Here is a 27,487-nt window from a genome sequence, read left to right as displayed (position 1 = left end):
ATTTTATTACTGTCAAAAGGTAACACCTTAAATCTCTGTCTATGTTTCTTCTGGCTCAAACATGTCCGTCTGTATCTCTATCTATCTATCTATCTATCTATCTATCTATCTATCTATCTATCTATCTATCTATCTATCTATCTATCTATCTATCTATCTATCTATCAATCATAAATTCTACTAGTTAATCTTGTACTTCAGTACACCAGTAATATTAGTAGCACATACATGTCAACTAGTACACCATTGTGTGTCATTAACATGTAGCTTTCCTACTAGTGAACAATGAACATAAATGTCAAAGGAAGAAGTGGAAAAAAAAAAAACTTTAGTAAGACATTCTAAGCTAATCTAAGAGTGGTAGTAAATGTGTGCCATATATTTACTTCCATACCCATAGCAACTCTTAAAAAAGAAGAAGAAGAAAAAAAGAAAAAGTACTTGGGCCTTAGGATGGATATCAAAGATATGAATAAATGCTCAAATGGCTTTCCATAGAAAGACGGGTGTTCTCCTTTCTTATGGGACACTGCCACCTATTGTGTACTTTAAAACCATGCATGTTGGGGAAAAGCTATAAGGACCCAAATGTATTTGAACATCAACACACACACAAAAAGGAGAAGCTGCACATCATATTCTCCAGATGTCAGCATGAATGCACAGTACACACCCCTGAGTTTGAATCCAATTCTTGCTCAGCATGAACAATTTGCAGAATGCTGATGATGGTTAGACTCGCCTGTGATTGATTTCATGTTCACATTCATGTAAAATGAAGATTTGCTAGACTGTAATTTATTCTACATTGTCATTCATTTTGGATATATTGCTTCACCAAATGAATTTGTTATGTCACATTTAGTGTGAATGTGAGAGTGACTGGTTATTATAGCTGCTCTACGATTGGCTGGTGACCAGGGGGATTTTGAGTTCAATAATGATTCAGTTAAATTTGCTCCACATAAAGCTAAATAAAAATGGTACCAAATGTTGACAAACAAATTGTTCTTCAAGATTAAATGCATGATTTCATTTGTACTTGGTCTGCCATGATATGAAGCTTCCCGTGCTTTGCTTATGGTAGGACTGAATGTTGAACTTTGACAGTTTCTGTTCATCACGTTTTCATTTATTTAAAAAAGAAAGAAAGAAAGAAAAAAAGTGCAAAGTGCAAATTTCTGTTGTTGTTAACGTAGTAGTTTCAGTTGTATTTCCTGGTTTCCCTGGTTTATGTTATGCCATTCACAGCAGCTAACCTTCGCTGCTAACTTTAGCCACTGTTAGTGCCAGCGTACTACCCAGAAACAATTGCGATCTTTTTAAAAGGCTTAACTTAATTTTCATCTCTGTCCATATTCTTGCCATCAGTTGATAAGATATAGTTCATTTTTAAACCGTATTTTATTTGTGTAATTTATCATTTATTTAAATCAGTGATCCTTTTACTTACCACTAGAGGGAGCCATACCAAACATTGGGAATCACTGTGTGCACACTGTATGCATGTCAATGAAATTATCTAAAATTGTCTGATGCAACTTTAAATAGTTTTAAAAAATGATGCGGTATAAAACAGTCCACAACTCCATATAATCACTTCATTGTTTTTGACATGGTGTGTTTTTGTGTGTTTATTTTTTTTGGCATAGTTTACTACAGAAAGACGATGTCAATAGTTTGCGTTTGAGCTAACAGACTTAGCAGTCACATCAAGTTAAATAAAAATCAACTTTTCATCTCAACGATATCTAACCTTTTCCGGACAAAATCATATGATATGAAGTAGATTGGGTTTCCTTGCCTGAAGTCATCATGTTCAATCATTTACAGTGACAATCTGTCACGTGTTTGGGGCCCTCGGGGCCTCCGTCTGTATGCATGCATGTGTGTTTGCTGTCACATGTATGGCGCAGCTGAACGCACGGATGCTTGCTAATCATGGAAAAACCATGAAAGCAAGTGTTCCGCTTTCACTGCAGCTCAGGTTGCTGTCATTATTTCAATCAAGTCCACCCACCTGGGAACTTGGTGCACGAATGGGATGGGACTATGTTGTCATGGTGCGGGAGTAGAGGAGAGGATGGTAAAGAAATGGACATCCCCTTGGTCAGTGGCTTGGACCTTGCACGGCTTCCTTGGTAGCCGCTGTAAAGGTGATGGTGTGGAGCATGAGCACCACACCCCAACTGCAGATTGTTGGGAGGATGCACACCACCGCCTACAGAAGAAAGATTCCACATTAGTTGATTGATTGCAGCCTTTCCAATTTTAAAATGTTCAACTTATTGAGTATTCAATTCATTCTGCAGCATTTCACTTCAGCTTCACCACTTCAGCATTCATGCGCAATTTCTCCAGAAATTGCATTTGTTAAATTAGTCATATCTTTTCACATTACATAGAGCCTACTGCCAATAATATACTGTACGAGTGACTTGACACTGAGTGTTTTTAAATGAACTGTTGATTGGTGTGTGTTTTTTCTTCAGTTGCAATAATAAAAAAATATATATATACGAGTGTGGTATAGACCCCCTCCGCTAGATGGCGCCAGCAAGCTTCACAAACAACCACCATCAATTCACATTGGTTTCCATGCAGGTTAAGGACAACATCTACCGGCGTTGTTAATAAGAATTTAGCTACTTTGCCATCAATGATAATTTTGTCTATGAAAAATTTTCGTCATATTTTTCGTGACAAAATAAATGTTTCAGAGAAAAATAAAACAAACACTAAAATAAAAGCAATTCATTGAGACGATGACAATAACTAAATTGACTGAGACTTTTTGTCAATGACTAAAACTAAAATGAAAACAACACTGTGACGAAAATTAACAAAATCCAATCAGAAGAAGGAATGGAACGCAGGTGGGAGAAAGAAAAAACACTCAGAAACTGTTCATTGCACTTCATTTAATGTTCTAACATGTTTGCATTCATTGTGCAGCTGCAAGATTAATCTCAGGCTATTATGTACTGTACCTTTTCTTTTAATTTAGGTGAAATCTAAGTTTTAAGACGACATATTATTGTCAGTTCAACTTGTTTCATTAAAACAAAGTTTAATAACAACACAGTTGTGTTAAATGTGTCTTGCGTGTTAAACTACAATTACAAATGGGACCGTTTCTCGCGTCATGGGAGCCCTAGGCAAGATGTGGTGAGGTGTTTGGGGGCCCCTAGTTTGCCAAACTACAATGAAGAGACTCCTAACCCTTTAGATCAGAGGTGGGCAATCTCGGTCCTCGAGGGCCGGTGTCCTGCAGGTTTTGGAGGTTTCTCACTTCCAACCCAAGCTGATTCCAATCGACAGGGTCGTTATCAGGCTTATGCAGAGCTTGCTGATGAACTGATCACATATCAGCTGTGTTGGAGAAGGGCAACATGCAAAACCTGCAGGACTTCGGCCCTCGATGCCCACCTCTGCTTTAGATGGTCTTCTAAGATACCACAATATATTACACTTTAAGATAGAGCTGGGTATCGATTCAAATTTCCTCAATCAATTCAATTTCGATTCACAAGAGTTCAGTTCGATTCAATTTAGATTTTTTTCTGATTTGAATCACTTCAATTCAATCGATATTGATTAATTAGGGAACATCAACTCTTCTTAACTATCTATTTCAAATAAAATTTTACGAATGCAGTAACTGATTAAATGATTTCGTTTATTAATAAAAGTAACATGTGTTATAATCACTTTAGTATTACACAAGCATTGACATCAGGATGAGATGAAGATATTTTCATAATTCTAATTCAATAATTGTGAATATAAATTAAAATGATTCTGAGTTGTCTTTAAGTGCAACAAGTCAGGTATTTCATAAGTGTAAGAAAATACTTTTAAATTCATGTGAACAGCAAATTTCAAAAAGGCCTTTAAAATTATACATTTTTAAAAGGAATTTATGGGGGAAAGAGATATTAAAATAATCGATTCATGGTTTTATGAATCGATATCAGGCTCAAAAATGAAAATCGATTCTCTATCGATTATTATTAATTTAACCCAGCCCTATTTCATGAGCAAAGCAGACTACAGTTAAAATTAAACATCTTAAAGTGACAGTCCTTTTTACGTCAAAAAAATAAATAAAAATAAAACAGCTTTTGAGTGTTTAGAAAAATGGCAAAGGTTATCTAGCAAATAGACCATGAGTAAATATTTCTATGTTTTAATTACAGTAATATTGCAATAATATAGAATATTAAAATTAATCTGTTTTATATTACACTTCTGATGTACGGTGTCTCTTTAAAGCTTGTACCCAATTACAAATTTGAAATTTGTCACTTTGAAGCATTTTCTACAATAATGTGCACATTATACTAGATGAACTAGGGGCTGGCCAAGGGAAGGTTAACATCTGTAAAGAAATGCCCGAGGCTAGCAAGATGGCTAGCAAAACAAATAAACAAACTTGCTAAAAATAAAATAAAATTGAGTTTCACCTCCAACTATCCATCACCAACAAGTGCCTTACCTTTCTCTTTTGACCGTTTTTCTTCTTCAGTTTTCTTTTTCTTCTGTTTTTCCGCACTGATGAGATAACTTCTTTTTAATGCCATATTGCCATTACGGTATGTTTTGTTTAATACTCTCGCTAACGGGAAAAGTAGATGGGTAGCTGTCAATCAGTGACGTAATCACTAACTGTGACACAAAAACACCAGCCACTACTTATTATCACAGTTTATTTTATTTATATCATATGTTAATTTTTTTAAGCATAAAGGGGATGTAATAAACAAATATTAGAGACAGATAAAAACAGCACATTTTAATCGTCCGCAGGTAAGACTACAGCGCTAGGTAGAGACTATAGAGCTTGGGGGCCCCCTGGTGTCTTGGGGGCCCTAGGCAGCCGCCTACTTGTCCTCGAGCAAGAAACGGCTAGCCGGTGTGTTATAATTTTCTGTATAAAAGTTTAAATGTATGCTGAAGGAAAACATCGACTAAATTATCAATTTAGGCTACTAAAATTGGTCTTTATTTTCGGCAAGAAAACTTGGATCAAAATTAAAATACAATCAGATGACTAAATTATGACTAAAACTTTAATTAACTTTAGTCAAAAGACTATGACTAAAATTTCTTGTTTGCCATCTGCCAATAAACCACACAAAAAACGAGAACAGACAATACATTACAGTAATGTTTTCTACTTGCAATTTCCATTTGCTGGTTATGTCATTACATTGTGTTTTTATGCAAGACAATGCTGTTGAGTGCCATTTTGTTTATGAGAATTACAGTAAAAAATATGTTTGATCTGTTTTACAGGGGGCTAAAACACATTAATTGCATTTCCATTCATTTCACCAGGGAAGGATGATTTGAGATACGAGTGTTTTGAGAACGAAATAAGCTCATACATGGAGGCACCACTCTACCATATTGAAGTAGCTTTGCAAGAAGCACAATAGTGTTATGATTCTATCTGTAGTATGCCAAACAACATGAATGTGGACAAGAATTGTTTAAATCTTTGGTGGTGATCCTCCATTTTTGCCAATGATCAGGGCTGTGCAAATGTACTGTAAACACGCAGTATCATTTTAATGAGACCGACACAGTTCCTCTGCAACCCAGGGCGGCACGGTATTAAATATTAACGAGGACAATGGTTTCTCTGAGACTGAGCTCTACTTATGTTTGTCTATTATCAGAGCACCCTCTGAAATTGAATCTGTACTGCAGCAAGTGCAGCCTATGCTAGATTTCAGCAGGAAGCATTTTACATTTTTGCAATTTAGTCCAAATTGGCATCTAAAACAAAGAGCAAGGTTATTCGGAAGTAGATGCAACACGTGAATAACAAGTGGTAAATTGAATGTACTTGAATCATAGCCAATTCTTGCCTGTGATGTACTAGGTCATGATGTTTTCTTCTGACACACTTGAAATGAGGCTAACTGAACTGAATCACCCCAGAGAACTTGGCTAGCGCAAGTTCCAATAATACAACTGTGAGCAGGTTCCGTATTATACTCATATTAGTCAGGTAAGCACATTTTCTTAGATGATAATGACCCCAAAGTAGCATACGAAGCAAGATGTGTGTTTATGTATTTGTGCTTACCAGGTTGATTCTGCCTCCTCGTTTCATCTGGTTTTCCTCCTTTGTGTTTTTTGTGTCCAAACACTGCCTTGAACATTCTGCTCAGTCTGTAGAAGATTGAAGAATACTCAAATCTGCTCCTTTGGTGCTGCAAAAGCAAATTTCATAGGATATTGTTGCAGTGACTCATAAAAAAGTATTTAATTCTCAGTGTTACCTTTTAATGGCTTCTTCAATGACGTACTTGTGTAAATCCACACTTCACTGACAGGCTCCGTGCACCTCTTCTGTCGACTCGCACTGAAGAAGAGTCGACTAGCACATGCGTATCCGTTTTATGTCCCAATTTTGATGTATTAATATTTGATCGTTTGCCCTCTTAAAGAAACAATGTGACTTTTTGCTACTCAATCTACTTCATTACCAGTCCATGACTTCATAAATCCAACCCATCAGTTAAAATAGTAATCACATGAGTAGAGGATGCCATTTCAGTACAAATGGCATGTGAATGCTGAAGATCTGAAGCTGCACATAAATGCTATTGAATTACCTAAACTGTAGAATGTAAGACTCCAAATGTGGAAGGAGGAGATTCAAATGTCTTTGTTTTGTTTTTTCATTAAGAAATGTCAAAGGATAGGTAGAAAAATCAAGGCCAGAAATGGCCTGTACATTTTTTTGCTAGTATATTTAAAAAAAAAAAAAGAAGTTTAAACTCAGGTAACATCACATACCATTAGCATAACTATTAGCGCACAGACAGCGTTTCTGCTTCCATTAAGTTAGCGGCGGCGGGCGTTAAAATCCACATTCAAAAATTGGGATGGTGATTTGCCTCATATTGACATAGTTATTTATTTATTTAATTCCAATATTGGTGGGTCTTTTTGTGACTGTTTTTATTACTGAATGTCCAAGCCGACTAGTAAACATCACAGCAGTGCAATTCAAAAAGACACCCAAGACTTCTATTTCTACAAAGTTTTGTTCAAATATTTTCAGACTATGCTTAATTAGTATTCTAGTGTGCACGCAAAGGCCAACCAAGTCAGACAAATGTAGTGGTGCAATTTTTTTTTTCTCCTTTGCACACAGGGGACTGCTGACTTAACATTATTTTTGTTTTGTTAAACTTGATAGTACAGTAAGGCAAGGAAAGGAAGCTTTATTTCTATACCCCATTTCATAGGCTATAGGTGCCCGGGCACTGATGCCCAAAGTGCCCCTTTGTCCTTTTTTTTTCTTTGTTTTTGTAGTGTGTGTGTGAAAGTCATTTTGTTGCCTGTCAAAACAAAAATTCAGCAACATAATTTACATAAATTAAATTATTATTACAATATCAACCCTTTTCCCATAAATAACACTTTATTTACGGATCACTTTTTTTTTAAAAAATGTACATAAAGAACACTTTATTTACGGATCACTTTTAAAAATGTACAAAGTCCAGCATGAAAATAAAATTTTTAACAATTATAAATCGTCTGCAGCGGGTATTTGTTTGTATGCTTTTATACACTTTAATAAAGTATATATCGTGAGCACTAACAAAAACAAGCGGTTTATTAAAATAAAATAAAAAAAAAATAAAATAAAATAAAATGAAATAAAATAAAATAAAATAAAATAAAATAAAATAAAATAAAATAAAATAAAATAAAATAAAATAAAATAAAATAAAATAAAATAAAATAAAAACACATACGTTGCAATGGAATGAGTAATGGTAGCGGCATCAAGTGGAATGGAGTCGCAACATCTCCCGAAGGAAAGCGGAAAGGCAAAGGCCTCAACTGAAGCATTTGAAGCAAGCACTGGATTCGCAACATAGTTGCCGCAAGTGCCAGTCAAATGCCACTGCAACAACGGAAATGACGCATAACATCAGGAAGTGAAGTCGCTGCTGAAGTAGCTGTTGACTCCAAGAGGGACTAGCAGCTGCTACTAAATGCGCTAGCCTTTACTGAATGATAGAACAAGCAAACGTCAACGAAGAATAAAAAGACGAAAATGACGAAGTTGGTGAAATTCCCTGATGTGTTGCGTTATTTTCCATCATTAACACGTTGATTATTCGTTATTTTGTACAGTTTGTATTTCGTATAATTGAGTAAACGTCCGGTTGTAGTCGTCTTGATGCACTTTGAACCTACCCAATCCCAAAACAGCTAGTTTAAGATACGAACCAGAGACGCGGCCAGTCCAGCCTGAGCGTGAGTGTTGTTGATTATCGTGTGAAAATGTGTAAAGTCGAAATGCTGAGAACGTTGCTCAATCAGCGACTAAGTGCAGCCGTTGACGAAATATTAGTGGTGTTTCAAAGAACGATAACACAGTACGAGGAGGAACTTTGTCGGACGAAAGAGGAGAACGTGCGACAACGTCAATTACTGGACGCTGTTTACAAGCCTCAAGCTGTGTTGAACTCTCACATCGCAGGTTCGTCTTTTCCTCTCACTTTTTTTTTTTAAACAATGTGTTAAATTGGAACCACCACCGATCGAGATTAGCCATTTATTTTGAAGGGTAATGTAAGTTAGAAATGATATGAAAGTGTTTTGCGATAATAGTTTGTGGGAAACTGTCATTAGGCAATTCTTAACATTTTAAGGTGGATTCGGCCCGTATCCTGTACAACTCAGGACCCACGTGACTCTCGCAAGTTGACCCCAAGCGCAGTTGTTAAATTAGGGTCAACAAACCTTGAAACTGAAAATCGTGGAGTTGATCTTGAATTTGGCAAAACATATATAAAAATGTATTAAAAATAAGTGTGTGAAATGTTTTTCGGGTTAAAATTAATTTTGACTCACTTTGATGTTTTTTTGAATAAATTATTTATTTTCAGTTTTCGCTTCCATATATATTTTGACATTTTATGTGAGGGCGTGGTATCAATTGAGCGGGGCGTGGAATCATAAGTGACATCTTTTATGTGCCCTCCCCAAACTAAACTAGGTATTTATTTTTACCTTAAGTTATGTGAAAATGGATCATTTCCAGTGGCACACGTGAGTGAGATATCATGGTACAGTAGTTAAGAATCACTGTTAGACAATGAAATAAATGTATTTGAGATTAGTTAATCTCTCTGACCTTTTATTTTTCTGTCCATCAGATGCCAATGTAGGAACAGATTATGTGTGTTTCATTGTTTCTTTTACAGGCAATCAAGAAGATCTTCATCCCAAGCAACATGATTGGAGCTCCAGGGCGAAGCAAGAAGAGCCAGAACCCTCTTCCATTAAAGTGGAAGAGGAGGGGCACATAATCACTCAAGAGACAGAGCAGCTTCAGGTGCTGAAGTTCTCTGTGATTTGTGTCCCTGTGAAGAGTGAAAGGTATGAAGAGGATAGCCAAAGTGAGGAGAACAAAAGAGCGGAGCCAACAAGCAGCAGCTCAAGTCAACACATGGCAACAGAAGGTGATGGTGGTTCAGAAGCAGACAGATGCTTACCTCCACTGTCGGATCACGGTGACACAACATCCGACACCAGTGATGAACACGCAAAAGGTGATAAGGCATGTCACACTGACGAGTCACACTTGACTTGTCCTCAGTGTGGCAAAACTTTTACCCGCAAGAGCAGTCTGAAAAAACACACAATGATCCACAAAGGAGAGAAACCATTCATGTGCTCATTTTGTGGCAAAGGATTCTCTCAAAAGGTAAACATGATTACACACACAAGGAGACACACTGGAGAAAAACCATACACATGCTCCCTTTGCGACAAAAGCTTTTACGATTGTTCAGGTTTGGTTCAACACATGAGAACGCACACTGGAGAGAAACCTTTCTCCTGCTTAGTGTGTGGTAAAAGATTTCGCGGGAAGTCACTTTTGACAAGGCACATCAGGACACATACAGATGAGAAAGTGTTCAGTTGTAGTGTGTGTGGCCAAAAATTCTCTTACAAGTATCAACTTGACAAACACACATGTGCTGGTGAGAGCAGCACAACATGAAGCTGTAGGACTTTAAATATAAAGAGGGAACTCTCTTTATTGCTTTTGCCCACTCTTTTTCAGGTCGTCATTGTTATTTTTATTGTCATGTGACACCTGCAGGAATTTTGCTGATGCACTTTTCAACTATATAATGATTGGGACAAATGGTAATACAAAACAACATCACTTGAAAGGAGCTGTTGTAGACAACAGTTTAGAAAACCAGTTTTTCTTTATATCCACTTTTATATTTTATGTTTTTATAGAATAAAGTACTATTTTTCTCATTAAAGGCCACAAAAATGTTTTTTTTTTTTGTGGCTGTCTGTAACCTTTGCTAATACTGGTTGAAGTATTGGAGGGGTGGGGGCTTTTCCTAACTTCGGACCCCTCACTCACAGCAGGATGTCTCTTGGTGACAGAGACAGAAATCACCCGGAAAAATTTGGTCAACAGTGGGGCGGCTATGCATGCGGAAGCAACCACCCTGTTGGCCCCATCCTCTGTACGCCCCTGCATGAGCACTACTGTACTTTTTAGGAACTTTGTCGGACAAAAGAGGAGAACGAGAGACAACGGCAACTACTGGCTTCTGTTTTCAAGAAGCCTCAAGATGAATCACACCAAGCAGGTTTGTTCACTAGCTTCCTCTCCTCAATTACACTCAGAAAACATTTCACTTGTGGTATCAGTGTAATCTCATGGCAAAATTATTGGCTACTTATATTTTCTGTAAAATCTTTTTACTATAATTTGACCCCAATTACTGCGTACATTGGGAATTATTGCCTTTATTTTAATTTTAAAATATAGATATAGATGCCATTGCTGGACTGGCTATCTGGCATAGAGAGCAGATTCCCGGTGGGCCAGCATCTTTTGGAGCCGATGCGGTGCCATTTAATTATTTTTCCTCCGTTTACCCCCAAGAGACCGGCCCATAATTTCAAGTAGCCCTGGATGCAGAGTGCAGTTCTAGGCGTGCCGCCACGTCGGGTGAACTTAAATGTTTGACTCTTGTCTACACGGATTTTACAAAATGGTATAAACATATTTTTTTTTACAACAAAATTTGCACATTTAATGATGCACTGTCTTAGGACGTAAAGCTATTTTTTTAAACAGATTATTGAAAATTACAAACACTCAACCCTCAGTCAGCCGGGGCGGGGCTAACTAGTGGTTTGATGGAAGAGGTCGGAAGTGCAGTACTACATGTTCCCAGCAGATAGCGCATCCCTGGGCGGTTGAGTTAGTATTTGGGTTTCGGTCAGTTTTTAATTTTTGTTGTTCAATAAAGTGTTCAAACAATACTGTAATCGTTATGTGGTAGGGTTGGTGTTATAAGATGGCACACAAAGCCGCCAGGGCAATAGTTTAACAACAAAGAGGGAAAGAAGGCCCTTTGAGGTCAAAAAAATGTGTGGGCAGTCAAACGTTTAGGTCAACTCCACGTGGCAGCACGCCTCGAACTGAACTCTGCATCCAGTGCTTACTCCACAATTTAGAGGGAGCAGTCCGTTCATTTCTGTCCAAATAAACAGCAAACTGAACCAATCAATGGCAAATTAAATTAAATTTTCTAGTCAATATCAGAATTATTATTTTTAAATAGACTTGATCCTGCATGTTTTATTAGTGTTTTGATCAAGGTTTTGGTTATATGTGCATTTTATTCATGATACCCTGACTGGGGATGGTATGACAAATAATTGGCCGGTCTAAGCCAAAAATACCCAGGCTAATTTTTTTCTCCTTTTTTTTTCTTGCAGTCCAGCTCTGATAGAGGCTGATCCCAGCAAGTCACCATTCTATTGTGTCATTGTGAAGACTGAAGATAATAAAGAAGCAGGTGGTGGAGACCATTGTCGGGGATCACAAGCAGACGGCCTCGTAGCTCCGCTATCAGAGGGTGACGAGATAACGTGGCGTTCATTGGACACTATTGATGAGGAACACTCTAAAGATGCTACGACATGTCATCAATGTGGCAAAACTTTCGGTACTAAGTCTGCTCTGAAAGTGCACATGAGAATGCACACTGGAGAGAGACCCTTATCCTGCTCAGTTTGCGGTCTGAAATTCAAAACTCAAAAGTCTAATTTAACAAGTCACATGAAAACGCATACCTGAGAAAAACATTTTACTTGCTCAATTTGTGGTAAAAGCTTCTCTATCAGGACGAGTTTAATAACTCACTCAAGAATACACACTGGGGAGAAATATTTTTGTCGGCTCAGTGTGTGGTAAAAGATTTGCTCAGAAGGCACAATTAAACACACACTCCAAAACGCACAGAAGTCCTTTGACGGCTCAGTCTGCACTTTTAGATTCAGTGAATGTTTAGAATTGATTAGACATGAGAATTTGCAGTGTGTCTGATTAAAGTTTCTCTTATAAGTGTCACTTTGATAAACACGATGAGTCTTAAAAACAAGGTGGGTTTGGGGGGAGTGCAATAAATATGCTCTGAAGATGGACAGAAAACACATGCTCAGACTTTGTCGTAAATCTTTAGACATGAGCAGTTGGCATGTGTCCCGTTAAACTAAAGTTTTTGACCTTATCCCACACAATAAACGAAGGTCTACTGTAAATGCTTTCCTCGTTTCCCTGTGTTTTGTGTCATCGTGGAGAGTGAAGATGATGAAGGCAAAGGTGAAAGTGAGGAGAAGAGATTGAGAGGGGCTGATTTAGCCTTTAAGTAGAAGGTGATAATGTGCAATAGAACTACAGTATTATGCATATCAAGTTTCACGCTGTGAAGATATTAGGTGTGCTATAATTTGTCATCGTATAATTTAAATTGTATATCAATGTCAATATACTTTAATTTTGCACAAATTGTACACATATTTCTGTGGCACATGACTGTCTAATTAATAACAAAGTACTATACAAAAACTGACAATTGAACATTTGTTGTAAATTTCTAAAATTGGCAATTATGCTATTTGTATTTGTTTCAACTGTGTTGGGTGTTTATTATCAGAAGTACATATGCATGAATATTGCTGCTGTGATGTCTGTTTAAACATCCATCCGTCGTATCTTTTGCTGTCTGTCTATAGTGTAATGTCGCCACCATAGCAAAAGAGGCAGTAAAGCACTAGAATGCGTCTTGTCGAGCGCCCACCGGAAGTAAAAGCAAAAACGTAAAGGCTCCAACTAGCTTGTTACTGAGACAAAGAGTCACTAAGCAGAGATCGAGTTAGTGTGAGTGTAAAGTGTTGTGTTGATTATCGTGTGAAAATGTGCAAAATAGAAATGCTGAGAGCGTTGCTGAATCAGCGGCTAAGTGCGGCCGTCGAAGAAATATTTGTAGTGTTTGAAAGAACGATAAAAGAGTACGAGGGGGAACTTAGTAGGACCAAAAAGGAAAACGAGCGACAACGTCAACAACTGGACGCTTTCGAGCATCAGGATGTGCTACGCAAAACAGGTTTGCTTAACTATTACTCTTATTTGTTTAGGAAATATTGGGGCGGGGGAAGAGGACTACAGTACTCTGTTTATTTTCGTAATAGAAACCGACGGTAATCGACCATGGCGTCACTTGGCAAAGTGCATCCTCTGACGGGACCAGTTAAAAAACATCCGTAATGACCGAGGCACAGTGATTAACAAAACAGTGTATGGCTCACATGTTACGTGAGGTAAATTGCTTCCTAGCGAAACGGTTCTAGTTGACATTACAGCAGTTGATTTAAAAATAGATATGCTGGAAATTCAGACTTAGTTATGAGGGCAGTGTTGGGCAAGCTACTTGTGAAAATGTAGTGAGCTAAGATAAAAGCTATTCTACATTATTAGTTGCTTACTTCAAGCTTCCCACCAGAGAATTGTACCAAGATAAGCTACAATGAAACAACTAAATAAATTGGATTAAGCCTGTTTAAAAATAATAATAATAATAATACATTTTTTAATTTGTGTGGGGTATAAATAAACACTTCTTTACAAAATCCCTGTGTAATTGTGCCTCTTATTACCACTGTAATACCAATGTTTTTTGCTAATGCAGTGACAATGTGTTCTTAGTATAACTGAATGGTGTGTGTGTAATCTAAACCATGTGTGTTCATCTTCTTGTGTATTGCAGACACCAGTGAAGTATATGTCGCACCTGAGCAGCATCACAGGAGTTCAAGTATAAAGCAAGAGCCGCTAGAGCCCCTCCCTATTAAAGAGGAGGAACATCTTCAAGAGCTTGACTTCCCGGTGTGTAGTGTTATTGTGAAAAGTGAAGATGATGCTGAAGGCAAATGTCAACGTGAGCAGAACAGAGCGGAGGAGCCTTCAGGCAGTGGCTCAGGTCAACACATGACAGCCGAAGGTGATGCTGACCACCGCATAGGATCACAAGCTGAAAGCCTCTTCGCTCCATTATCAGATAACGATGTCATAACATCTGACACTGATGATTATGAACACTCTAAAGAGGATTTGACATGTACCACTGACAATGAACCATGGAAATGTTCTCAGTGTGACAAAACTTTTGGCCACAAGATGAATCTGAAACGACACATGATCATTCACACTGGAGAAAAACCGTTCAGTTGCTCAATTTGTGGCAAAAAATTCACCCAGAACGTGCACCTGACGTCACACTTGAAAATACACACAGATGAAAAACCTTACACTTGCTCACATTGTGGTAGAAGTTTCAAGCGCAGGACACACTTAACAATACACGTTAGGACACACACTGGAGAGAAGCCGTTTTCTTGCCCGGCTTGCAACAAAGATTTTATTGATTACTCAGCAATGATTAAACACAAAAGAACACACACAGGAGAGAAACCTTACTCCTGCTCATTCTGTGATAAAAGTTTTGGTGCAAGCTCAACATTAGTCAGCCACCTGAGAACACACACAGGAGTGAAACCTTTTTCTTGCTCTATCTGCGACAAAAGCTTTTATGATTGTTCCGGTTTGACTCACCACATGAAAACACACACGGGAGAAAAACCTTTTTCCTGCTTGGTGTGTGGAAAAAGCTTCCGTGAAAATTCTCTTTTGACCCGACACATGAAAACACACACTGGTGAGAAAATGTTTAGTTGCAATGCGTGTGATCAAAAGTTCTCTTCTAAGTATCAGCTTGACAAAAATGCATGCGTTGGTGAGAAGAGCAGCAGTGCATGAAGCTGCATACATACAGTGTTTCCCGCTACATCATATCACAGATTTTGAAGTGATCGTTTGATAATGGATTTCTGCAGTTTACAGGCTCGTCCAAATATGGAGTGCCACGTTGTGCCACAACATTTCACGCAGCAGCACTGAGGTCTACTGAGAGAAATGTGGTATGTTACAAAGAGATAGATGAAGAGCCGGAGATGGTCTTCAACTATTTAAACTCCAATAATAGTCATTGAGCACAAATAATACTTAAATGTATAGTTAAATGCTTTGCATGTGTTGCTGTTCCATGCATGTGCAAGTAGCAGTTGTTTGAAGGTTTATTGAATTGTTGTTAACGTCTCGGCTAATTTCCATTACCACCTATTTTCGCAATATACGGTATGTTAGCATTAAGCAAGTGGATATTGATTAGACAAAACTATGGTTTGTAAAGGTGACTGACTTGACTTATATATGCAATGTTTGTCTCTTTCAATGTCTATTTTCAACAGAGGAAAAAATAAATAGCTTGAAGTAGGCACACTTTTGTCTCTTATTCGAACTGTAAGCGAGAGTAAGAATGGGTGCTAAGGAACACTGAGCTCAATTGTGTTGAGCTTGGGTTATACTAAAATGCTACATGGTCTCTACATTTTTAAGTCATTCATGGCGGTTAGGCCTGGAACATATACCTCCATATGGGGTTAGTGAAGGTTACATCAACTGTCATTAAATCAGTCCAAACAAACAAACAAAAACAATAAACCACACAGGGGTCGAGATCGTCAAGATGACCAATCCTGTGACTCAATTTTAAGATGGTCATGTGGCACCATCTTACGAGAACACAGCATGTCAAACACAGGCGAAGTACCTATTGCCCTTTGGTGAATTCACCTATTGCAAGTTGTTTTTCCGGTGGTCCTTGTCCTCAGCTATTGACCATTTGCACCAACGTCACGTGATCACGTGACTGCTCTATGTCGGACGGCGGAAGGAAATGATTGTTAAATGGAAGTGGACGTGACCCGGAGCGACTTATTGACTTAGCGACTGCTATTTTACAAATTAAAAGTTATTATTGCCCACAGAGCCATAGAATCTATTACTTCAACCGGAGGTCGCCTGTCAGTCAAACTTGCACATTTAGTTGGGACTCATAGAGCGCGATATTTACTTAAGTTGGAGATCGCTAGTTTGAAAACAGATAAAGGACTTAACGCTGTACGAGATTCAATGATCACAATACAGGCAAGTGGCTCTTTTGCTGAACACTTTGCCTCTTTTTGATACTCCCTAAAATGCCACAAGATGGCGCCCAAGCCTTGCCATTCGGGTCTTTGTTAAAAACAGAACAGTTGTGCAAAAAAGAAAAATGCAGTACTGAAAGACGTGCATTCAAAAGTTAATGTATTTTCGGTTATTTATAAAATGTCCTCACAAAGCCTAACTTTTGTGGGTTTAAGTGCGACCAGAACCTCTAAGAATTGGCACAATTGTTTTATGATTGGATGTGACTGAAGTAACATTCTGCTTTTCTTGAGGTGTTGCACAAATAAATATTAGCAAATACTGATAATATACATGAAATATTAGTCACTTATGTAAATTTTCAAGCATTTGAGCAATGTGGATGTAGGTTCCTTAATTTAAAAAATAGCTTCACGCTCTAATCCTTCATGAAAATCTTTTCCACAACGTCATCAACAACGTCATCAGAGAACCAAAAACACTGATTCTACAATATTCTAGGTACAAACATTAAGAATTGGGTGTAAAAAGAGCAGTGCCAAAAAAAGAAGGAGGGGGAAATCCCCCCGTTTGACTGACCACATTACCAGCCAGGTTTCCACACCACTCAGATATTTTAATTTCCCCCTTAACTGGGGCCGCCCTCTGCAAGAACTACGTGGGTCGGGCATGACGTGGACGTGTTGGTGACGGCACTTTAGACCAAATTGTAATGTGACGCTCTCGTATATGGGTAAATGATGACACGTCACAGTTGCCGAGGGTCTCCTGGCTCGTCTTGGTCTACGTTTGATATAGCATAACTCTATTTTTTTTCTTAGCATAACTCTCCTAGTTTATTTGTATTTTTTTTTGAGCACACACATATATGGTCTCCCAGGCGGGGAAGCGAACTCACGCCAACCTGCACCGAAGGCAACATAACTCGTCTAGTGATGCCTGGATACGCGCAAAGGTGACGTAATAAAGAAGCGACAGTGCTATGTTAACAAATCTGCTAGCAGCATATCATTAAGCAGAGTGTGAAGTGTTTCGAAGACCGTGTGGAAAAAAATGTGTAAGGTAGAAATGCTCAGAGCATTCCTGAATCAGCGACTAAGCGCGGCCGTCGACGAAATAGTTGTAGTGTTTGAAAGAACGATAGCAGAGTACGAGGAGGAACTTTGTCGGACAAAAGAGGAAAACGAAAGACAACGTCAACTGCTGGATGCTATTTTCATACCCCAAGTTGCGGTTCAGAGAGCAGGTTTGTTGACCTCGTACTCCCACTTATTCCTGAAATATTTTAAAATCAGGCATAGTAGCTGACATTTTCAGAAGTAGAGGTGTGCGAACAAATTGTTCAGCTACGGGCCGTGCTTTTAAGAATCCACTTCATAATACAACCACCACTGCCACGTAGCAATTGTAAAAATAATAATAATAATAATAACAACAACCCGTCAATACTGTACTAAAACTCATAAAAACAGTGCACAACTGTGCTCGTAAAAAGAAAAGAATATCCTCGAAAAGTTGTAATAATAATAATAAATTGTATAATTTCCACAATTCCATTCAAAAAATCTAACATTCATAGATTATATATCCATGGTCCACAATTTATGTGATTTAAAATATTGATTTGTTTATCTTTACATTATTTGTGCTTCCAGCTCATAAAACCCACGAAAACAGGATTTCAAAATATTAGAATGCTGTGAAGAAATCACCATGCATACTTACCAGTTTTTTGCATGGGGTGAAAAAGGATGGATGGATGCATGTTGTTTTCAAAACGATGTCAATCTAATAGTTGGTTGGCAATCCCTTTGCCTTAATCACTGCCTCGATGCGCCATGGTATTGCCTGGGGGTCTTAGTAGACCAGGTTTTCTTGATGCTTGCTATCAGCTCTTTGTTTTTGGGTCTGGTGGCCCTCATTTTCCTCTTGAAAGCACTGTATTGCAAGAGGTAAACGAGGGCCAAATGTTTCTGGCAGCAAACTTAAATGAGTGCTGAAAAAAAGAACTCCTCACGTGGAGAGGATGTGGAAATTGTCCCCCTAAGGACAATGTAAAGTCTTCAGTTCGACTTTGCCAAACAAAGTGTGTTTGTCTTCTTATGCCCTGCAGATGTGAGTGAAGAAACCCTTCATCCTGTGCAGCAGGAGTGGCGCGCCCAGGTGGAGCCGCAGGAGCCAGAGGCCCCCTTCATTAAGGAGGAAGAGCAGGAGGATGACATCACCAATTTGCCATTGACAGTTGTGCCCGTGAAGAGTGAATGTGATGAAGACAAATGTCAGAGTGAGCAGAACAGATGGGCTGAGCCTCCAAGCAGCAGCTCGAGTCACCACATGACAAGAGACGTTGATGGAGGCCACTGTGGAGGATCAGGAGCAAAAAGCTCCTTGGCTCCACTATCAGACAATGACTACATTATGCCACACTCACCTGACACTGATGATGAAGAACACTCCAAAGGTGATAGGACGTATCACACTGGCAAAAAAAAGTGGAAATGTTCGCAATGTAACAAAAGCTTTGGCGTCAAGATAAATCTGAAAAGACACATGGTCATTCACACAGGAGAGAAACCTTTTGCCTGCTCAGTTTGTGGTAAAAGATTCTCTCAGAAAGCACACTTGACATCACACTTCAGAACACACACAGGAGAGAAACCTTTTGCCTGCTCATTTTGCGGTAAAAGATTCTCTCGAAGTGAATGTTTGATAACACATACAAGAACACACACTGGCGAGAAACCGTTCCGTTGCAATGTGTGTGATCAAAGATTCTCTTATAAGTATAAGATTAAGAAACACAAGTGTCCTGGTGAGAGGAACAACACTTAATGAAATTTGGGAAATTTTCTGACATGCTGACAAATTTTGAATGGTTGTGGTTAGTTTGAAAAATGTACATTTTACCACCAAAAATACTACTCTGAGTCCTCACAACTACAGTATCACACATTTTGTATTATTTTGCATTGATACTTGGCAATTAATCTTAAATAAAGCAATCAAGATGTGACTGATGTGTAACTTTCTACAAATTTTCCATCAAAAAAAGATAATCTGCATAAAATGCCTGCCATTTTATGCATATCACATACACAGTGCATTGAAAAAGTATTCATACACTTTTTCAAATTTTGCCACATTTCAACCACAACCTTCCATTTTTTAATGACATTTTATAAGATTCATTAACACAAAGTAGCACATTAAAGTGGAATGGAAATGATGCATATCTATTTTTTTCATTTAGGCAAATAAAAAGCTGAAAAAATTTTTGTCCAGCCACCTTCTATGCAATTATGCGGTGAGTCTTTTGTGTTATGTGTCTACCAAATTTGCACATCTAAACTCTCATTCTTTGGAGGGGGGATAGCCCAAAATAAGCCAAATTGGATGGAGAGTGTCTGAACAGCAATTTTATTCGTTGCATTGTTAGTGACAACTTCTGTTTGTTTGTTTTGCTGACACCGGTGCGTGATGTATGTCAGGATCCCTGAATGGAGTCTTGAGACCGCTCAAAGAACAAACTTCAGTCTTTGCATCAACCATTTAGGGCAGAGGTGGGCAATCTCGGTCCTCGAGGGCCAGAGTCCTGCAGGTTTTGTAGGTTTCTCACTTCCAACACAAGCTGATTCCAATCAACAGGATCGTTATCAGGCTTATGCAGAGCTTGCTGATGAGCTGATCATATATCAGCTGTGTTGGAGAAGGGCAACACGCAAAACCTACAGGACTGCGGCCCTCGATGCCCACCTCTGATTTAGGGTATAATATCTTAGTATTGTGTATCGTACTTAGACATGACCAAAATGGAGCCCTAAGTGTAATTTTATTTGGAGGCCTCCCTACCCCATCTCTCCCCATCCCAAATCTATCAGAGGTGCAAAATTGCCATGCAAAACATGCCTTTTGACCATCTTTATCAACGGTAGACAGGTAATAGCTGTAATCAAATAAATAAATTTAACCTGTATGAAAAAAAACATTTAATAAAAATGCCAAACTAAAATAAATACAATAAATCTAAAGCGAATATGCATGCATGCCTTTTACAGAGACACAAGTCCTCATTTTCTGGATGCATAGCCATCAATGAGGTGCAATGTCATAAATGTTGCCTATGATTACTGATGACAAACCACTTCAGTGCTGTGGAGTGTGTGTGTCGGGGGGGGGCTACTGACAGAGGTGTGCCTGCAGATGTTTTTGACAAGACATTTGATGAGCTCACAAAGAACAAGTCAGTCAGATCAGTCGCAAAGACACATGGTATCTGCAAAGAAACATTGGCAGATATTGCAAATCACTGCAGAAGCTAAGAGATCATTGGTCCATTTATTTTCCCAGTGCACTTCAACCATTGGATTAGAGCAGTGGTGTCCAAACTCGGTCCTCGAGGGCCGGTAGTCCTGCAGGTTTTTGAGGTTTCCCTGCTCCAACGCACCTGTTCCAATCAACAAGGTCGTTATCATGCTTATGCAGAGCTTGCTGATGAGCTTCAGCTGTGTTGGAGGAGAGAAATATCCAAAACCTGCGGGACTACCGGCCCCCGAGGACCGAGTTTGGACACCACTGGATTAGAGTGTCTAAGGCCCATTTAAGAATATGTTGAACACTGCAATTGATGCCTGGATGAAGATAAATCCTGCCACGACGATGACAATAGATGACATTCCAAGTATTGTGAAGACTGCTCTGCCTGTAGCTGAAAACCCCAAAACATTCAAGCCTCTTTCCTACCTACAAGTATTTGGCCCTTTAATCCTGACATTTTTAAGGACTATGACAATGCACCCTCAGAAGTCCAAGTCACGGACAGTCGACACCTTGATATGCAAGGTTGGGGGATCTAGATCTACAAAGTAAAAAACCTGCCACAGAATGGCTTTAGCCACAGGGGCTTCTACTCAACTTGCAAGTAAACCAGCTCGTCTCTACCTGTTGATTAAAAGCACCTGTTTCAGGATTTACTTTCTGGACCTGGATTCCCCAACCCTGCTGGTATGTCACTGAAGCATGTGTTAAAACCTATGCAGGACCAAAACTGCCAAAATTAAACACAAATAAATGACTAGAAGTGAAAATAAAAGCATGTATACAAATATATAATTCGAAAATTAAATTTAAAAAAAATAAGTCGAAAATTTAATTTAAAAAACATATACAAACTTGAGTACTGTACTTTGTAATAAAATTAGAGATATCAAACGCAAACATTCAGATGCCGAAGCAAAATGGGTTACACCATACCTGGTTTCTCCATTGCACACCATCAAATAGACGACTCGCACCCGTATAATTTGTCCAAATGGTGTTTCCGTCGTCAATCTCTGTACGTCTTATTCCAACAAGCAAAATGATGTGACTGTAGATTTTTTATACCCTTCGTTACGGCGTCCTTTTCGCTTTTCTTTAGGCTTTTTCATTGTCCTATTACATGGCATAGCAAACACTTTTAGTTTTAACACCATTAACCTTACGCCTCGTCACGGTGCTCTTCCTCAAACTGGTTTAGCTCGCTAGCTGCGAACAAAGACGCGTTTGTTAGCAACGCATGCTAACAAGGCTAACATGTTGACAATCGAAAAATGAAAGCGTTTTGATGTCGTCAGTAAAGTCTGACTGGTGAAGAAATACGCGAAGAATGATAGCCGAGTACGAGGAGGAGGTTTTTCCAGCCAAAAAGAACGAGCGACGGCATCGTTGCGTGTTGCACACAGCAGGTTTGTTTCTTCTGCAAGTCCTTACATTGTTTACTCATTCCAATGTGGGAATAAAAAGTCCCACATGTGCTAAGGTCTTAATATTTAAGTTTCAAGCATGCCACAAATCACTGTGGCAAAAACCAAGCAAGTACAGTAAAGTTATTCTTTGGGCGATGCAAGACTACGAAGTCATACAACACTTGTGCTCAGTCCAACTGCTGAGAAAAAAAGTGAAGTTTGACGTGTGTTGCCCTTGTTACATATGCAAAGTTTAGGTGGTCTTTTCAAAATAACATTTTAGCCTAAATTTGTGTTCATCATTCTGGGTGCTGGCAGTGGGCACTGGAAAGTCCAGATTATCAAAAAAACATTCTGTCCTTGTCTGGGGTGCATCTTCAAAACATTGCTCTTTGCCAATACATTTTTAAATGCTATGAGGTCTTGTGGTCGTTTAGAAAAGGAAACAAAAACCATTCAAATAAACCGTTATGGGAGATGAAAACTTTTGTAAGAAATGCCTCACTGCTACTTCCGGTGTCTTGCAGAAAGTCGTGCCCATTGTTTCTACAGTACATCAGAGCCGTCAGGAGTAAATTGGATTGTGCATTTTAGGTTAATTCTGAAATTTAAAGCCCCATAATTGGTGACTTACTGTAAGTCTGACTCAAGTCAAGTCATGTGACTAAAGTCCCACACCTCTGTTCACCATTGTTACAAGCTGAGGGGAAATCAGCAGTGTTTCCCCAAACTTAATAGCTTGAAGTTGGATAAATCTTGTGGTACATGAGAAAACAAAACATAATCAAAGTATGGTGAAATCATGATCTAATCTCTGTTTATTCACAAACTGACTTGGAGTGAAATCTGGGTATGTCTTGTTAAACATAAAGCTATTATTCAGCTGTACGAATGGCAACAGAATAGGTGAATTATATATATCATCTCCTTGTGCAAGAGTTTTTCATGTTTCTGCCTGTCACTGCACGTCACTGAAATAGATTAACCAATATGTGTTTTCAGTTGTAGCCTAATATATAAATTTGAATTTTAGGACCAAATGGGGGGTAATTGGATGATTCAGCAAATTTATTCGGAAAAATTTATAGATTTTTTTTACTCCTTTTTATATATTTTTTAATTAAGTGAAAATGCATTTAATCCGTTTTAGAACAAGAGTGTACATTAAAAAAAATCTGAAAAAATTGAAGCACGAAGAATACGTTCCCAATGACCTCAACCAGGGCTCGAGAATGTGACCAAATTCCACAATGGTGCAACTGCAACAAATCAGAGGTTGTGTTCAACCCGTGCAACCGATCGAAGGGGGGTCGATTCCCTCGACTCACAAAGCCTCTTTAGTTCATCAACAAACTCACTTACTCTATCATGGTTTCAGCCAATCAGAGATAGTGAAGGGTGGGACTGACCTCTGATTGGCCGTGGTCCAAATATTCCTATCTTTTTTTTCTTTGTTTAACTTTATTGAATATCTATTGATATACAAGTTTATTGAATTTTGGTGCCCCTACCTTTTATGCTGGTGCCCCCAAGAAAAAAAAAAGTTGGGCTCACCAGTGCAAAAAGTTAGTCTAGAGCCCTGCCATTGACCATGCAACAGCTGTTAATAGTCATTGTATTATTTATCATCTTCATTTAGTGAGTCTTTAATTTTCTGCCCCGTAGATGTCAGTGAAGATGCTGTTTCTCCTAAGCACCAGGAGCCGGAGCCCCCCTGCATTAAGGAGGAAGAGGATGAACATAGCATCAATGAGGAGGGTAAGCAGCTTGAGGAGCTGGACTTCCCGGTCATTCGCGTCATCGTGAAGAGTGAAGACGAAGAAGACGAGCCTCACTCTTCACGGCTTCATGGCGCTGATGGTGAGAAGCGATACCAAGCTGACAGCCTCTCAGCTCCACTATCAGAGAGTGAGGACACACGCTCTCACTCTCCTGACACTGATGGTGATGAAAGATCAAAAGTGGATCGGACGTGTCACGCTGATAACAAACATTTGACGTGTTCCGTTTGTGGGAGAAGCCTTTACGACAAGAAAACGTTGAAAGTCCACATGAGAACGCACACAGGAGAGAAACCTTTCATCTGCTCAGTTTGCGGTAAAACGTTTGCTCAGAGGGGGAATTTGATCAAACACACTAGAACGCACACTGGCGAGAAACCCTTCACTTGTCCCTACTGCAGCACGAGTTTCAGTGACAGTTCGACATTAGTGAAGCACATGCGGAGACACACGGGTGAAAAACCTTTCAGCTGCTCGGTGTGCAGCGAAAGATTCTCCCGGAAGTCCAATTTGACGACGCACACCAGAACGCACACCGGAGAGAAACCTTTCGCATGCTCTGTGTGCAGCACGACGTTCAGTGACCGTTCAACGCTGAATAAGCACATGAGAACGCACACCGGAGAGAAACCTTTCAGCTGCTCAGTGTGCGGCCAGAGATTCTCTCAGAAGGGACACATGACGACGCACACGAGAAGACACACCGGAGAAAAACCTTTTGCGTGCTCAGTCTGCCACACCAGTTTCAGTGACCGCTCAACTTTTGTCCGGCACGTGAAGAGACACAGCGGGCAGGTGCGTTTGTCTGTCGGAGAGGAAAAGACGAACTGAAATGTCACGTTTGGTAACACTTGGTGAGACAATGTTGAGTTGCAGTGCGTGTAAGCCCCGATTCTCTTGTAGACTTCTCATAAAAAGCTAGGGATTTGGTGCTCCCAGAAATTTTCAGGATGGCCCTAAAATGCACGGCAAAGTGGTTGCTTGCCTTCCTTGATTTCTCCGCACTTAGGTGTGTTCCTTCAACCTTCAAGTCCAATATCCCAAGCTTTTTGTGAGTAGTTTTAGTGTCATGTTAAAAAACATACAGTAAGTGTGTTGGTGCATGACGTTGCAGGACAGACGGTTGGATTGGTCGCATGATTAGACAAGCTTAAGTCAAAATAGGCCCGTCAAATACTAAAACTTATAGTCATACTTACAATCACACTTTTTCCTCAAAAAGTGTTTGCTAGAATTATTTGGCCATATCAATCCACCTCATTGGACCAAATAGATTGCATTTGTCTGGGGTGAGACACATCTGGTGAATAATTGGGGTACGGCGTCTGTTCATTAAAGGTGAGACCGAAATACGCTATACTGAACCAGATTTGTCACGGTTATGTTTGGCTTGTGTAATAGCCCCACACATGACGAAAACAATTCCGTTGTGGCTATAGTATACTAAATTGTAGCCACAAAATTGATATAAAATGCTCACAAAATACTTTTGCAGGTTTTATATCATTCCCAATAACTTGGATGTCGGGGTAAGCAAATGGAGCGCACCATCACTTGAAACGGCTATAATGTCTAGTCTTCCTAGGATATCTATATACTGTCCAAAATGTAATATTTTTTGCCACGTCACAGCTGGGCTTTCATATTTGTGTATTCTGTTTTCATTGCAAAAGAGGAGATACATATTATGTGTGTTTTTCTTAAAACATTTGCCATCTTAAATACGATACAGACTTGTACATAAGCACGTATGTAATATACAATCATAACTTGAAGTTTCTAATAAATCACAACGTGAAGTATACAGAATGTTGTAATTGTGCTTCACTGTCTGAAAAGGACTTTTGTCATTGGGCCACGAAACGTGTAGGCCAGAAATAGCATTTTCCTCTCACACAGACCTAAAAAAAAAAAAAGCTCTTATGCAAAAAAAAATTACTCACGAAAAAATCCTCTCATATACACACCAAAACAAAAAAAATCTCAGACCAAAAAACACTCATAAACCGAAAAACATTTCAGACAGCGAAAAAGTGCCGTTTGGAAAGTTCGTTTTTTTTGTTTTTTTATTAAACACTTTACCGAGGACGGGTCAGTGTTGACACAATCTTTTAGAAAAGCTGCATGATTAATCGCGTGTGAAACCCCCCTAATAGGCATCCCCTGCGCGCGCGCACCCGAGCTCTCTCGCCCGCTTCCTTTGTCACGTGAACGCTCATTACCCACGGTTGCGGTGTGGGGCGGACAGACACACGCCTCTCCTTCCCCTGCTGCTCCACCCCAGCCAGGTAACTATGTTATGAATCCAGTGAAATTGTATTGTTTGTTTGCCCTATATTCCCTACCTATAATCATTTTGTTGTGAAGTAGCATGTCTCATACAGCACAAACAACTGACCATAAATTAGCCCATATTAGCTACCTAATTTAAAATGCTAGATGCTAATTCAATAATAGATAACGCGATAACCATCACTTAGTAATGACGGTGGAAGGTGATCCGTGCATTGAAAAGCATTGGACTTTGGATCATTGTAATTTGATTTGTGGGGATTATTTTGACTTCAAAATGGGATAAACTGTTGTTTGTGTCTGGTTTGTATAATGCTAGTAGTCACAGGCAAAAACAATCCAAGACGTCATTGGTGATCGAAGCATTTGCATTGAGTTGCATTGTGGCAATATCAGAAATGCCCGGATGTTTGGAATTGTCAATTGCCTGTGAAAAATACCCTTTTGCCTTTTTCTAATTGGTCTGTTTGTTTACAATTGGTCTATTTATTTAATAATTGTAGCATAATGCCTAGAAATTAGAAGATGAAAAGGAGCTACAGCAAGCAGTCAAGGGAAGCATCTCTCTGCTCTCTTGGATGAAATCAAAGACGCACGAAGATGAAAGGCCAGACTCAAAGTCAAGACCTTAGAGAGTCATGTTAACTAGAGTTTAGCACCTTTTAAAGATTCCATTTTAACATTGATTTGCTCCTTAAGGTTAATTGTATTGAAAAATATATCTTTTTTTAAAGTAATTTGTACTAAATCAGCAGGCCTGAAGCTATTATTATTAGCTAAATTATTAGCTATTATTTAGTACAAACCATAACTGTAAGTTACTTCTATGCTACAAGTCTTGCAGTCAATAGGCTGTTATTAAAACTAGCTGTGGGGTATTATTAATTATTATTATATGTGTATAATGTTTATTTAAAAACTTCTATTGACATTTCTGAACATCCGGGCATTTCTGATATGTCCCCAATGCAACACAATGCAAATGCTTTCTTTATACAGTGAAAACAAACGGCAGATTGCAATGCTTTTTCTTGTGACTATCATACAAACGACATCTTATCACATTTTGAAATTAAAAAAATCCTCACGAATCAAATGACAACAATCCAAAGTCCAACGATTTTCAATGAGCAGATAGATTTCGTTCGCCAATTTGACGGCCATCTTGACTTGTGACGTCATCTCGGAATTGTCAGTAAGGTAAATTCCTTGTGCACAAAAGTGCCCTTTTTCCCCCCGCAACACTTGCCCTCCCAAATCTCTGTGCACGCCACTGCACA

At 38.9% G+C, this 27,487-nt stretch overlaps 3 protein-coding genes across 10 annotated transcripts in view; 2 read left to right on the top strand and 1 right to left on the bottom strand.

The window, feature by feature from the left end:
* Positions 1-6,368, bottom strand: part of LOC144050462 (protein TANC1-like) — a 48,968-nt gene extending 42,600 nt beyond the window's left edge. For both annotated transcript variants that reach the window (XM_077563735.1, XM_077563736.1), the window contains exons 1-3: positions 6,294-6,368; positions 6,098-6,224; positions 2,021-2,221 (exon numbers count right to left, since the gene is read on the bottom strand). In XM_077563735.1, the coding sequence (XP_077419861.1) occupies positions 2,021-2,221; positions 6,098-6,173 (277 nt within the window). In that variant the 5' untranslated portion in view covers positions 6,174-6,224; positions 6,294-6,368. The remainder of the gene's footprint in view (positions 1-2,020; positions 2,222-6,097; positions 6,225-6,293) is intronic.
* Positions 6,369-7,996: 1,628 nt separating this feature from the next.
* LOC144050803 (uncharacterized) lies at positions 7,997-12,701 on the top strand. 7 transcript variants are annotated; one of them, XM_077564400.1, is made up of 4 exons: positions 7,997-8,518; positions 9,246-9,593; positions 10,453-10,661; positions 11,803-12,686. In XM_077564400.1, the coding sequence occupies exons 1-4, from the start codon at positions 8,320-8,322 to the stop codon at positions 11,821-11,823; spliced, it is 777 nt and encodes a 258-aa protein (XP_077420526.1). In that variant the 5' UTR covers positions 7,997-8,319; the 3' UTR covers positions 11,824-12,686. The 7 variants fall into 7 exon arrangements, 6 of the variants coding, with proteins under 6 accessions (XP_077420526.1, XP_077420527.1, XP_077420525.1 ...); XM_077564401.1 differs by having other exon boundaries at positions 10,571-10,661; positions 11,803-12,684; XM_077564399.1 differs by having other exon boundaries at positions 9,246-9,748; positions 10,571-10,661; positions 11,803-12,682.
* Positions 12,702-13,172: 471 nt separating this feature from the next.
* LOC144050311 (uncharacterized) lies at positions 13,173-25,724 on the top strand. Its single transcript, XM_077563446.1, has 6 exons — positions 13,173-13,472; positions 14,133-15,173; positions 16,096-16,129; positions 17,440-17,657; positions 18,525-19,223; positions 23,800-25,724. Exons 1-6 carry the CDS (start codon positions 13,283-13,285, stop codon positions 24,744-24,746), a joined length of 3,129 nt encoding a protein of 1,042 aa, XP_077419572.1. The 5' UTR covers positions 13,173-13,282; the 3' UTR covers positions 24,747-25,724.
* Positions 25,725-27,487: the final 1,763 nt, after the last annotated feature.

This window comes from Vanacampus margaritifer, chromosome 4, assembly GCF_051991255.1.
Source record: "Vanacampus margaritifer isolate UIUO_Vmar chromosome 4, RoL_Vmar_1.0, whole genome shotgun sequence".
In the NCBI taxonomy this organism is placed as follows: domain Eukaryota; kingdom Metazoa; phylum Chordata; class Actinopteri; order Syngnathiformes; family Syngnathidae; genus Vanacampus; species Vanacampus margaritifer.
The sequence above is the reverse complement of the archived record's forward strand: the minus strand, read 5'-3'. Positions and strand labels throughout refer to the sequence as shown.

Coding starts and splice junctions, on each gene's coding strand:
- LOC144050803 (XM_077564396.1), top strand. CDS start 8,320: ATGTGTAAAGTCGAAATGCTGAGAACGTTGCTCAATCAGCGACTAAGT. Junction 8,519..9,245: donor GTTGAACTCTCACATCGCAG/GTTCGTCTTTTC, acceptor TTTCTTTTACAG/GCAATCAAGAAGATCTTCAT.
- LOC144050311 (XM_077563446.1), top strand. CDS start 13,283: ATGTGCAAAATAGAAATGCTGAGAGCGTTGCTGAATCAGCGGCTAAGT. Junction 16,130..17,439: donor CACCAACGTCACGTGATCAC/GTGACTGCTCTA, acceptor CAGAGTGTGAAG/TGTTTCGAAGACCGTGTGGA. Junction 19,224..23,799: donor TAAGAAACACAAGTGTCCTG/GTGAGAGGAACA, acceptor TCTGCCCCGTAG/ATGTCAGTGAAGATGCTGTT.